The sequence below is a fragment of the Salmo salar genome, chromosome 12, assembly GCF_965601325.2.
Source record: "Salmo salar chromosome 12, fSalSal1, whole genome shotgun sequence".
Taxonomy (NCBI): domain Eukaryota; kingdom Metazoa; phylum Chordata; class Actinopteri; order Salmoniformes; family Salmonidae; genus Salmo; species Salmo salar.
In genome coordinates, this window is record NC_138302.1 from 21,821,175 (window position 1) to 21,833,482 (window position 12,308).

Here is a 12,308-nt window from a genome sequence, read left to right on the forward strand (position 1 = left end):
CACAAAGTTAAAATGACTAATATATTTTGTAATATAATTTGTAATATACTTAGATGTGAATTATGGGCAGCAGTGGCCACAGAGTCATCCTTAGAGTAATAAGAGCTGAAATTAATAATATCTATCTTGAGTTAATGTTATTATTAGTGATGGCCAGAGAGAGGGATAGAGACCTGAGGGCTAAGAGGGGAGTGCCTGCCTCTCTCTCTCTCTCTCTCTCTCTCTCTCTCTCTCTCCTTTTGTTAAAAGGTAATGTAGTCATTAATTTACAAAGGCACTCTGTCAGTTCCACCGTGTAGCGTTAGCCTCCAGCGCTAATCAAAATGTAATTGATTAGTAATTCACCAGAAACCTCCACAGAGGAAACTGACCGGTGGTTTTAAACAGGGGCTACAATAAGAGACCCAAAAGGCCTTTTAATCAAAACGGAGGCTGTCCAAAATAGTGGCCCGGGGACATCCCTGTGTGTGCTCAAATTGATAAAACTCAACTCAGGTTTTATTGATGGTGACTGTTGAGTAATGCAGACGTGTGGTTGACATCCCCATTGTTGCTGGACGTGAGTCTATTTGATTTGTTGGGGAGTAAGACAGAGTGAGGGGGGGGGGGGTTGTAAGTATTTTTATGGACATCAGCATTCGATGAAAGTCTTAATTACATTTTTGCATTAAATGCCTCGTCATACATAGGGGGGCTATACATACAGACCTTCCACTTTTCAGCACAAATCTACTGTAAGATAGAGATCTTGCATTTGACCTTTCCATCAGAACACATTCTGTGGATGGCCATTTTGTAGTCCTGCCTGTTTTCTGCCTCACTGTCAAAACACACTGGCTTCAAAGTTAAGCATTAGGAGTTGAGGTTCATGGAAATAAGACTGCACTTCCCATAAGGCCTTAGCAGGATGAGTTCTGCCCTTTCCTCACCTCTGATAGGCGTCAAGGAAAATGGGATAGATCTGCATTTCCCATAAGGCCTTGGCTTAGAGGCTCTAAGAGATCTGCCCTTTCCTTGCTTCTCAGTCAGAAGTGGAAGTTACCCGTAGGCACAGATCTAGGATCAGCTTACCCTCCCTCAATCCTAACCTCAGACATTAGGGAGGAAACCTCTAAACTGACCTTAGATTAGTGGATATGGGAAACTTTGTCCGACTACGCCCTTTCCTCCAGCCCCTCTGGGAGATCTAAGGGCAATTTTGAGGTCAAAGTTTTTCATCCTAGTGGTTTAGGTTAGGACTTAAGGGTGAAGAAATCTGATCCTGTATCTGGGACGACTAGGCCAGCTACGCTGAGAGAGAGAGAAACATAGAGAGCGAGAGAGAGCGAGACAGAGACACAGAGAGAGAGAGAAAGAGAGACACAGAGAGAGACATAGAGAGAGAGAGAGTCCTTGGAATCTTTGATTAATTTCAATCAACCCTTCAATCTGGCAGAGTTAATAATATCAGCATATTAGCATGGCTCCCACAACCTCCCCTTATTGGCCCTGACACCTCGCAATCGGCTCAAATGGAACCCTAATCCCTAAATAGCTCACTACTAACAGAGTCCTATAGGAACCCTATAGGCCCTGGTCAAACGTAGTGCAATAGGGAACAGGGTTGGATTTGGGATGCAGACACCTCATCTGCAAATGAATGTGGACCATTAAACCAGACAAGGGTGGAGGGAGGGATGAAAAACCGAGAGAAGCGAGTGAATTACATGTTGTTGTCTTTTTGTTGCTGGTTGCTGGGTTATATTAGCCAACAGAAGTGGGTCAGAGGGAATGAGAGAGCGAATAGGACATCAGGGCGTGGAGGGAGGAGAGGATGGAGAGAGGGAGTGGGCGGAAGAGAGGAAAGACTGGAGACTTGCAGCGAGAGAGAGAGAGAGACGGAAATAGCAAGATCATGTAATGAGTCTATGAATATCATTATACGTCAGTAATGTCATTCTGAGGATAAGAATATACCAACAAAGCAATGATTCATGATTCCAGTCAGAATGGATGAGCAGATCAGAATGCGGCCAATTAACGTTAATTCAAGCAGAGTGCAAGGAGTCATAGGTCAATACCGTGATGCTGTATCCATTAGACGTAATCCCCCCAAAATATATGATATTTAAATCTAATAGATTTTGTACCAACGCCAGACTGGTAGGTCTATAAGTAGCACTGAGACATCCATTAAAGTACATCAAATATATTAGGTCAAATGAGTCCAGAGAGGCTATATCAAATATAAAATAAATAATATCAATCAAATATATTTGTGATGCGGTAGGCCTAAAGTAAAGTATCGCTAAATAATCTATTACACTAAACCTAAATATATATTTTAGAACTAAATGTAATATATGTTACACAAAGGTCAGACTTGGATGCTGTAGGTCTATAAGTACATCAAATATATTGGGTCAAACGAGTCCCCAGATCTAGAGGCATCACCAAACCTTGCTCCATCTTCCAACAAATCGTATAACTCAGTCCACAGTGTGGGTATGGAAGGATCAACCAATTGAAATAAATATATATAGGTCCCCCCCTTTTTAATGTTCCATCCACGTTATCAAAATTCTATTTCCATGTTTGCACATTCAGAGAACAGCATAGAAAGTTCCACATAGTGTACAGTGAACAGCAAAACCATCTCTGTTCACTCCTGTCAGCCATTTTTGTGTTTTGACCAGGGGTAACCATCTCCCTGGTCAGTGTATGCATGAGAGCATTTTGATCTATAGCAGGCTCCACTCCTCTGATGGCAAGAGGGGCACAATTGACATGTAGCTAATGTAAAATACAGTGGCTTGCTAAAGTATTCACCCTCCTTGGCATTTTTCCAATTTTGTTGCCTTACAATCTGGAATTAAAATGGCTTTCTGTGGGGGGTTGTATCATTTGATTTATACAACATGTCTACCACTTTGAAGATGCAAAATATTTTCAAACAAGAAATAAGACAAAAAAACGTAAAACTTGACCGTGCATAACTATTCCCCCCCCCCCCCCCAAAGTCAGTACTTTGCAGAGCCACCTTTTGTAGCAATTACAGCTGCAAGTCTCTTGGGGTATGTCTCTATAAGCTTGGCACATCTAGCCACTGGGATTTTTTGCCCATACTTCAAGGCAAAAGCTTCTCAATTGGATTGTGGTCTGGGCTTTGACTAGGCCATTCCAAGACATTTAAAAATGTTTCCCCTTAAACCACTCAAGTGTTGCTTTAGCAGTATGCTTAGGGTCATTGTCCTGCTGGAAGGTGAACCTCCGTCCCAGTCTCAAATCTCTGGAAGACTTTCCCTCAAGAATTTCCCTGTATTTAGCACCATCCATCATTCCTTCAATTCTGACCAGTTTCCCAGACCCTGTCAATGGAAAAACATCCCCACAGCATGATGCTGCCACCACCATGCTTCACTGTAGGGATGATGTTCTCGGGGTGATGAGAAGTGTTGAGTTTGCGCCAGACATAGCGTTTCTCTTGATGGCCAAAAAGCTCAATTTGAGTCTCAACTGACCAGAATGCCTTCTTCCATATGTTTGGGGAGTCTCCCACATGCCTTTTGGCAAACACCAAACATTTGGCTTATTTTTTTCTGGACACTCTTCCGTAAAGCCCAGCTCTTTGGAGTGTACGGCTTAAAGTGGTCCTATGGACAGATACTCAAATCTCCGCTGTGGAGCTTTGCAGCTCCTTCAGGGTTATCTTTGGTCTCTTTGTTGCCTCTCTGATTAATGCTTTCCTTGCCTGGTCCGTGAGTTTTGGTGGGCGGCCCTCTTGGCAGGTTTGTTGTGGTGCCAAATTCTTCTCATTTTTTAAATAATGGATTTAATGGTGCTCTGTGGGATGTTCAAAGTTTCGGATATTTTTTTATAACCCAACGCTGATCTGTACTTCTCCACAACTTTGTCCCTGACCTGTTTGGTGAGTTCCTTGGTCTTCATAGTGCTGCTTGCTTAGTGGTGTCCCTTGCTTAGTGGTGTTGCAGACTCTGGAGCCTTTCAGAACAGGTGTATATATACTGAGATCATGTGACACTTAGATTGCACACAGGTGGACTTTATTTAACTAATTATGTGACTTCTGATGGTAATTGGTTGCACAAGATCTTATTTAGGGGCTTCATAGCAAAGAGGGTGAATACATATGCACACACCACTTTTTCCTTTTGTATATTTTTAAACAAGTTTTTTTTTTTCACTTCACCGATTTGGACTATTTTGTGTATGTCCATTACATGAAATCCAAGTAAAAATCTATTTAAATTGCAGGTTGTAATGCAACAAAATAGGAAAAACGCCAAGGGGGGTGAATACTTTTGCAAGGCACTGTATAACCTCTGTCACCTCCATATAGACCAGAGACCAGGTAGAGGCTGCGTTTAGACAGGCAGCCCAATTCTGATTTTCTTTCTCACTAATTTGTATTTTGACTAACCAGATCAGATCTGAAAAAATCTGATGTCAAAAGACCAATACAAAATATAACAATTGGGCTATGTTCATATATTGCCACTATAAATAGCATATTTGGCACTATGTTTTTTTGTATGGAACATTTGCTGCCAACATTGAAGATAGATTTTTTCACTAACTCTTTATATCTATGGCTCTGCTATATGATTTCGTTGACCTCTCCATAGAGATCCATCTCTCTCTCTCTCTCTCTCTCTCTCGCTCTCTCTCTCTCTCTCTCTCTCTCTCTCGCTCGCTCACGCTCTCGCTCCCTCTAAAATAGACCATGAACCCTTGCGAACTCTAGCTTTTCTAAACATCACCATACTAGCATTGTCTTTAATTTCAGCTGTAACTTCTTGTGTGGTCTGTGTGTTCTGCTAGGAACCTTCTCTCTACTCCGACATGATTACCTTCTGCTTCAATATGGGAGCCAACACTCGTCTCTCTCCCCCTTTCCTAACCCAGCCTAAAGTGGTTTTTGCATGACTAGCACTATTGAAATGCTAATTTTAATCTTCCCCTGAAGGAAGCTTTGACTTTCTTATCAAAAGAAAAAATGCTATACCTGTAAATAACAAATTGGCTCGAAGCCAGGGAAATGTTAGCAAGTAGGTCTGGAAAACGGCTTACTACATAGTAATCTGAACACACACAGAGTGTGCGTGCGTGTGTGTGTGTGTAAACGTCCCTTCCTCCTTGTTTGCTATCTGAATGCAATGTATCTGCTCAATCCACATGTCTGATTTAGAAAAGGCCAAGAAGAAGGAGAAAACAAAATGGCGGAGCACCCCAATAGCATGCCACGCTCTGTAAAACATGTGTAGGTGTTTCCAATCGATAAGCACGCTCCTGCTAAACACAGAGAGGGGCTCCAGGGCCTGGTTCCCACCGTCCACACACACACACCTCTTGGTGTGTGTCCACCCACGCTAGCATCTCCACCTGTTTTGTTCCTGGGCTAATTACAGCCGAGAACAATTAACACGATAAGTATCGCTTAATATCCTCCCCCTCTTCCTTGTCCTCCTTCTCCCCTCCATCCTCCCTCTCCCCCTCCTCTCTCCCCCCTCCTCCGAAGGAAGAAGAAGAGATTGAGGCAAACACTGCTAATTCCTCATCCCCTTTCAATTATCTCTCTAAATGGCGCTGCTAGGGAGGCAGGTGGTGGGCTGCAGAGTGAAATGACTCTGCGTCCCAAATGGCACCCTATTCCCTATATAGTTCACTACTTTTGACCAGAGCCCTATGGGAACCCTGTGGGCCCTTGTCAAAAGTAGTGCACAAAATAGGGAATAGAGTGCCACTTGGGATGCAACCAGTGTTTAGTGAATGAATTGAATGTTGATGGGATTATGAGCTGTGCTGTTTAAGGGACCAGGGTTTAAGCCGAGTAATGCTGCTGCTTGTTGTTGGGAGATATGTTGTAATGAGTCTTAGGACACCTGCTAGTGACAAGACTCTGCAGTCATTACTGAGTCCTCATTACCCTGGCTCTGTCTTTCTATGGTAGTCTGCAAGGACCAAAGTGCCAGGCAAAAGGAAATCTGATATATTGTTATTTTTTTGTTTACCCAAACCTGGAAAAAAAGAGAATGTGGAACCACTTAGAAGCTCAATGTGGAACCATTATGGAACTCCATGTAGAACTTTGAAACTTCTAGAACCACTATAGAACCCCTACGGAACCGTTACAGAGACATTATAGAACCCTTTATGGAACTTTGGAACCTCTATAGAACCGTGGAACTCTTGTGGAACCATGATGGAACCCGCAATGGAACAGTGGAACTTCTGTGGAACGACTTGTAGAATTGTGGAACCCCTGTAGTTCCATTGTGGAACTGTAGAAAAACCCCAATACCCGGTGTCATGCTACTACTACTACTACTACATAATGTCTCCCCCATAACTTCCACTACTATCCTCCTCATCCCTGTCAGAGTCTGCTGTTGTAACACCCTAGGATAAGTTAAAGAATGAGAAGACAGATGATGTCATAAAAGAGACCAGGAAGTACACATGGGAGCCAACAGTTGTAGTTGTGTCATTCAGGTCCATTCACTGTCTGGGAGTTCTTGAGAATTATGACATCACTGTCTTCTCCTTCTGTATGCCTTCCTCTAGGTTACACCTCTTCCTCATCTCTCACAGCTTCTGCTGGGCCGACACCCCCTTCCAATAGTCGAGGATATCATGGAGGTCCTCGTCTTTCGCAAACTGAACCTTCTTCCTCAAGGCGTGGCCTGCAGCGATATACGTCGCCTCTTCGCGAGGGTCGCGAGGGCCTTTCTTGTGTGGCCGGAACCTCTCCCAGATTCGAAGGGTGTTTTCCGAGGAATATTCGGGGCTGGAGGAGTAGCCGGAGTAGTTGTGGTGCCGGGAAGGGGAAAGCTGGGAGTAGGCGGCAGGGTCCCTTTTGGTACGTCCCAGAGGTTTGAGGAAGGAGGCCTTCTGGGATGGGGAGGGAGAGGGGGAGTCGTTGGCTCCCTCGTAGTAGAGGGCGGGGAAGGAGTGCCTGTGCTCAGAACAGTGGTAGTCTGGATGTACCTCCAGATGATGATGCTGCTGCTGCTTTCCCGGTCCTCCCCCTCCTCTTCCTCCCCCTCCACAACCCACCCCACCTCCATTGACATTCACCCCACCTTCATTAACCCCTCCTCCCATTCCGTTCCCACCACCACAACCCATCCCGTTTCCATCACCACCACTACCACAACCACTACCATTTCCACCCACAAGAGGGAGCCTCTCCATGGTTTCCCCACACCGAACCGGGCTCCCCTTCTCTGGGTATGCAGGGCAGGAGTTGGGGCCCGGGCTGCGGGGCTCCGGGACATCCAGACTGAAGACCCTGGTGCTCTTCATGGATCCTCCAGCCGAGGATACGCTACATCGGTTCTTCCCAGCACCCATGACCACCACACCTGTATCGCTCAGCTGCCTCTGTAAGGGTCGTACGGCATTCGCCGGTGGTGGGTCCCTGTATGGGGGCGAGAGAAACCCCCCTCCGCTGATTCCGGGACGCTCCGAGAGAGGCATGACGAGGGGGACGGGGGTCATTGCGGGAGGGGCATGGATTTTGGGAGAGGAGGCGAGCATCTGGCAGGTGTCAGCGAGGCCTTGGGAGAGGGGGATGAGGTTCCGAGCGAGGGAGGTGATACAAGCAGGTGGAGGAGAAGTAGGGTTGTCACCAGATGTTGTCGTCGCAACAAGGGAGTCGAGCTTGAGAGCGTCGATACAGTTGTTGATAATCTGGTTGACTTTGTCGACCTCCATGGCGATCGTCGAGATCTCTGACGCAGATCCGTGCCCGTCATCATCCGAATCATTCCCAACATCCATTCCGTCTTCACTGCAACCGTTGATGCCTCGCATAGCCACCAGTATCGCCTCGCCCCCTCCTCCTCCTCCCCCTGCCAGTAATAATCCTCCCCCGTCTCCCGATAATCCTGCCCCACTCCTCACGTCCATATAGTTCCCTTTATTGGTTGCCATGGCTTCACCGAACGCTGTGGCCATCTTCTCCACTTGGGGGAGCGTCGAGAGGCGGGAGGAGGTGGTGTTGGCCGAACCGTGGAGCATGCCGGAGCTGGAGGAGGCGGAGGGAGGAAGTTTATTACCCCCACCCCCTCCTCCGTGGAGGTGACCTCCAGGGTGCCCCTGGTTCTGGGCCTGTTCCTGGAGATGCTGCATGGCTGCCGGGTCGTTAGCTGCCTGGGCTGCAGCCTCCGGTCCATACCTGTAAATAAAATCCAAGGATAAAATCCATAAGAATCAAATATTTTACATCTCAGGTAAAATAGCTGTGTGCAATTCAGGTGCATCACATCTACCTATGAGTCCCGAGTTATTCAAACCTCGAATCAAACTTTAATTAATTAAAGTGCATTTAAATCACAAACACACTTTATTGTAACAACAATAAAACGGAATGAAAGAGAATAATAAAAAACAATAATGCTATAAAAGAGATGAGTAAAATAATGTCAAATAACAGAATAAAGAGCTGGGGTTTCAACAACATTGGGTCTGTCCCTCTTACCGCATCTCCAAGATGGTCTTCTTCACGCTGATCGCCTTCTCCTTCTCCTCCTGCATCCGACGCTTCCTCAGGCAGTAGTAGACAAGCCCGAGCACGATCACCATCCCCAGCAGACACCCCAGGATCGTCATGATGTAATGCGTCATGGTTGACGGGTTGGCGTGGTGGTCGTCAGGGCCAGCCTCTCGTGTGGCGAAGAAGATGCATGTGTGGTTGTTGCGCTGGTTTTTACTTATAGACACTACGCAGTAGGTGTAGTTGGTGTGAGGTTTGAGATCCACCAACGTCACCTTCTCCTTCTTCTCCTTGAGGTTCTGGATGTCCGAGACGAAGCTCTGGTTGTATTGGACCAGGACGTACATCTTGCTGTATGGTTTAGGGATCTGGACCAACAGCTTGGCTGCAGACAGAGTGACCCACTGGAGTTTGATGCTGGGGTTGAAGTTGGGGTCGGCCGTGGACGAAGCTGTCGGTTGATGATACGGCCCGGCCCGGCCGTCCATCTCCGGGCCCATCCCGGAGCCCTCCCAGTCGGTGCCGGGTTGAGACGTGATCCCGGGTATGATCATGCCGTCGCGACAGATGGTGGAGAGCATGGTGCGAGCACTGCGTCCGTGCCCGGCGACGGGGCTCAGGAGCGGGTAGAGAAACAGCTCGCCAGGGGTCTCGCACTGCAGCCGGTCGTATGTATGGGTCACGTTATTAAATGCCTCCAACCAAGTAAGAAAACTATACAGATCACATCCACAATGGAAAGGATTTCCTGCTAGTTCGCAGACCATTAACCGGTTTAGCACAGTGAAAGTTGACGGATCAATCCGGGCTAGCTTATTGGACGAGAGGTCGATGCTGCTGAGGCTGGAGCTGGACTCCTCGAATGCTTTGTTGTCAATGACCTCGATGAGGTTGTGCTGGAGGAAGAGGCACTGCAAGCGGCCCAGGCCACGCATCATCCCCTCAGTCAGGTTGGTCAGCTTGTTGTAACCTAGCTGGAGGACCTAGGATGAGAGGAGACCACAATGGAGTAACAGTAAGACTTTGGCATCTCAAATGACACCATGTTCCCTATGAAAAGACTGCTTTTTGAATTAGTGCACTGCATGGAGAAAAGGTGGAGGACGTAAGATTAGAAGGGACCACAATCGGAATACAGTAAGTACTTGGCCTATCCTCCATCTTAGTAGGTACAAATAGCAACATCCCTGTGTGCCATGGACTCTGGTTCTAATGAAAATGATGGCTTCCATGTACTTGGGCTGTTAAATGAAGCTGGAGAATGGTTTCATCTTGGTGAATAGTTCCAGTAACCAGTCCGATGAAGGGAGCACAAGGGTAATACAGTAAATCTTTGGCTATCTCAAATGACGCCCCTTATCACTTACATAACACACTGGTCAAAGTATTGATCTATAACACGGAGAAGAGAGTATTGTTTAAGATTTTCCTTTTGACTTATTGTGTTTACCCTAAATGGTTTTGTATTAATGTAAAACCTTAACATGCATTAGTGAAGTAAAATCAGTCAATCGAATCAATCAATAAACCAGTCAACCAATCAAGCCAACAACCAATCAACTAAACAACCAGCTGATCAACCAATCAAACCCCTATTCCTCCCTAACAGGTAGGTTTGCCTGATCAGTGAAGGCCCCATCCTCTATGTAAGACAGGGATGGGAAACTCCAGTCCTCAGGGGCCGGAGTGGCGTCACACTTTTTCCCCATCCCTAGCGAACACAGCTGATTATACTAATTGCATTCTAAACTGATTAACTGACTATTGGGGTCAGGTACAGTGCCTTCGGAAAGTACTCAGACCCCTTGACTTTTTCCACATTTTGTTGCATTACAACCTTATTCTAAAATTGATCAAATAAAATCCTCAGCCTTCTACACAAAATTCCCCATAATGACAAAGCAAAAACAGTTTTTATTTTTATTTTTGCAAATGTCTTAAAAATTAAAACAGAAGTACCTTATTTACATAAGTATTCAGACCCTTTGCTATGAGACTCGAAATTGAGCTCAGGTGCATCCATTGATTATCCTTGAGATGTTTCTACAACTTTTAGTCCACCTGTGGTAAATCCAATTGATTGGACATGATATGGAAAGGCACACACCTGTCTATATAAGGTCACACAGTTGACAGTGCATGTCAGAGGAAAGACCAAGCCATGAGGTCAAAGGAATTGTCTGTAGAAATCCGAAAGAGGATTGTGTCAAGGCACAGATCTGGGAAAGGTACCAAAAAATATTCTGCAGCATTGAAGGTCCCCAAGAACACAGTGGCCTCCACCATTCTTAAACGGAAGAAGTTTAGAACAACAAAGAGCTCCAAAGTTCATCTGTGGAGATGGTTGTCCTTCTGGAAGGTTTTCCCAGCTCTGCAGCACTCCACCAATCAAGCCTCTATGGTAAAGTGGCCAGACGAAAGCCACTCCTCAGTATAAAGCATATGACAGCCTGCTTGGAGTTTGCCAAAATGTACCTAAAGGACTCCCAGACCATGAGAAACAAGACTCTCTGGTCTGATGAAACCAAGATTGAACTCTTTGGCCTGAATTCCAAGCATCACGTCTGGAGGAAACCTGGCATCATCCCTACGGTGAAGCATGGTGGTGGCAGCATCATGCTGTGGGAATGTTTTTCAGCGGCAGGGACTGGGAGACTAGTCACGATCAAGGAAAAGACTAACGGAGCAAAGTACAGAGAGACCCTTGATGAAAACCTGCTCCAGAGCACTCAGGACCTCAGACTGGTGCGAAGGTTCACCTTCAAACAGGACAACGACCCTAAGCACACAGCCAAGACAATGCAGGAGTGGCTTCAGGACAAGTCTCTGAATGTCCTTGAGTGGTCCAGCCAGTGCCCGGACTTGAACCCGATGGAACATCTCTGGAGAGGCCTGAAAATAGCTGTGCAGTGACGCTTCCCATCCAACCTGATAGAGCTTGAGAAGATCTACAGAGAAGAATGGGAGAAACTCCCCAAATACAGGTGTGCCAAGCATCATACCCAAGAAGAATCAATGCTGTAATCACTGAGTTAAGGGTCTGAATACTTATGTAAATGTGACATTTTTATTTTTAATAAATTAGCATACCTTTCTAAAAACCTATTTTTGCTTTGTCATTATGGGGCATTGTGTGTAGATTGATGAGGCAAAACAATTATTTAATCAAGTTTATAATAAGGCTGTAACGTAAAAAAAATGTGGCAATAGTCAAAGTCTGAATACTTTCCAAAGTTACTGTATGTAAACTGGGGCTGGGGCAAAAGTGTGACACAAATCAGGCCCCAGAGGAGTTGCCCATCCCTGAAGTAAGAGATCTCGTTGTCATCCAACCAACTAACCAATCAACCAACCAACATACCAATTAACCAATCAATCAACCAACCAACTAACCAATCAACCAACATAGTAACCAACCAAACAATCAAACCAATGACCTGTAGGTTGGCCTGATGGGTGAAAGCCATGTCCTCTATGTAAAATATCTCTTTCTCAACCAACCAACGAATCAAACAAATAACCAATCAACTAACCAATCAACCAATCAAATGCCTCCCTCTCAACACATCAACCAACCAACTTATCAAATCCCTTACCTGTAGATTGGCCTGATGGGTAAAGGCCCCGTCCTCTATGTAAGAGATATCATTCTTGGTGAGGTTGAGGTCCGTGAGGTTGGTGAAGCGATACATGGAGTGGAATAGCACTGCTTTCAGCTTGTTCTCATTCAGCCTCAGGTCATGGACCTGTTGTGTTGAAAGAATGACAACTTGTTTAAAATCAAACAGCTTGGCATTCACGAGCTAGCATG

General features: G+C 45.7%; 1 protein-coding gene across 1 annotated transcript in view; it reads right to left on the reverse strand.

Moving 5' to 3' along the window:
* Window positions 1–2,987: 2,987 nt before the first annotated feature.
* LOC106564442 (protein phosphatase 1 regulatory subunit 29) overlaps window positions 2,988–12,308 on the reverse strand; it is a 156,192-nt gene continuing 146,871 nt past the window's right edge. The window contains exons 4-6 of the mRNA XM_014130543.3: window positions 12,094–12,243; window positions 8,483–9,480; window positions 2,988–8,179 (exon numbers count right to left, since the gene is read on the reverse strand). Coding sequence (XP_013986018.1) covers window positions 6,586–8,179; window positions 8,483–9,480; window positions 12,094–12,243 — 2,742 coding nt within the window. The 3' untranslated portion in view covers window positions 2,988–6,585. The remainder of the gene's footprint in view (window positions 8,180–8,482; window positions 9,481–12,093; window positions 12,244–12,308) is intronic.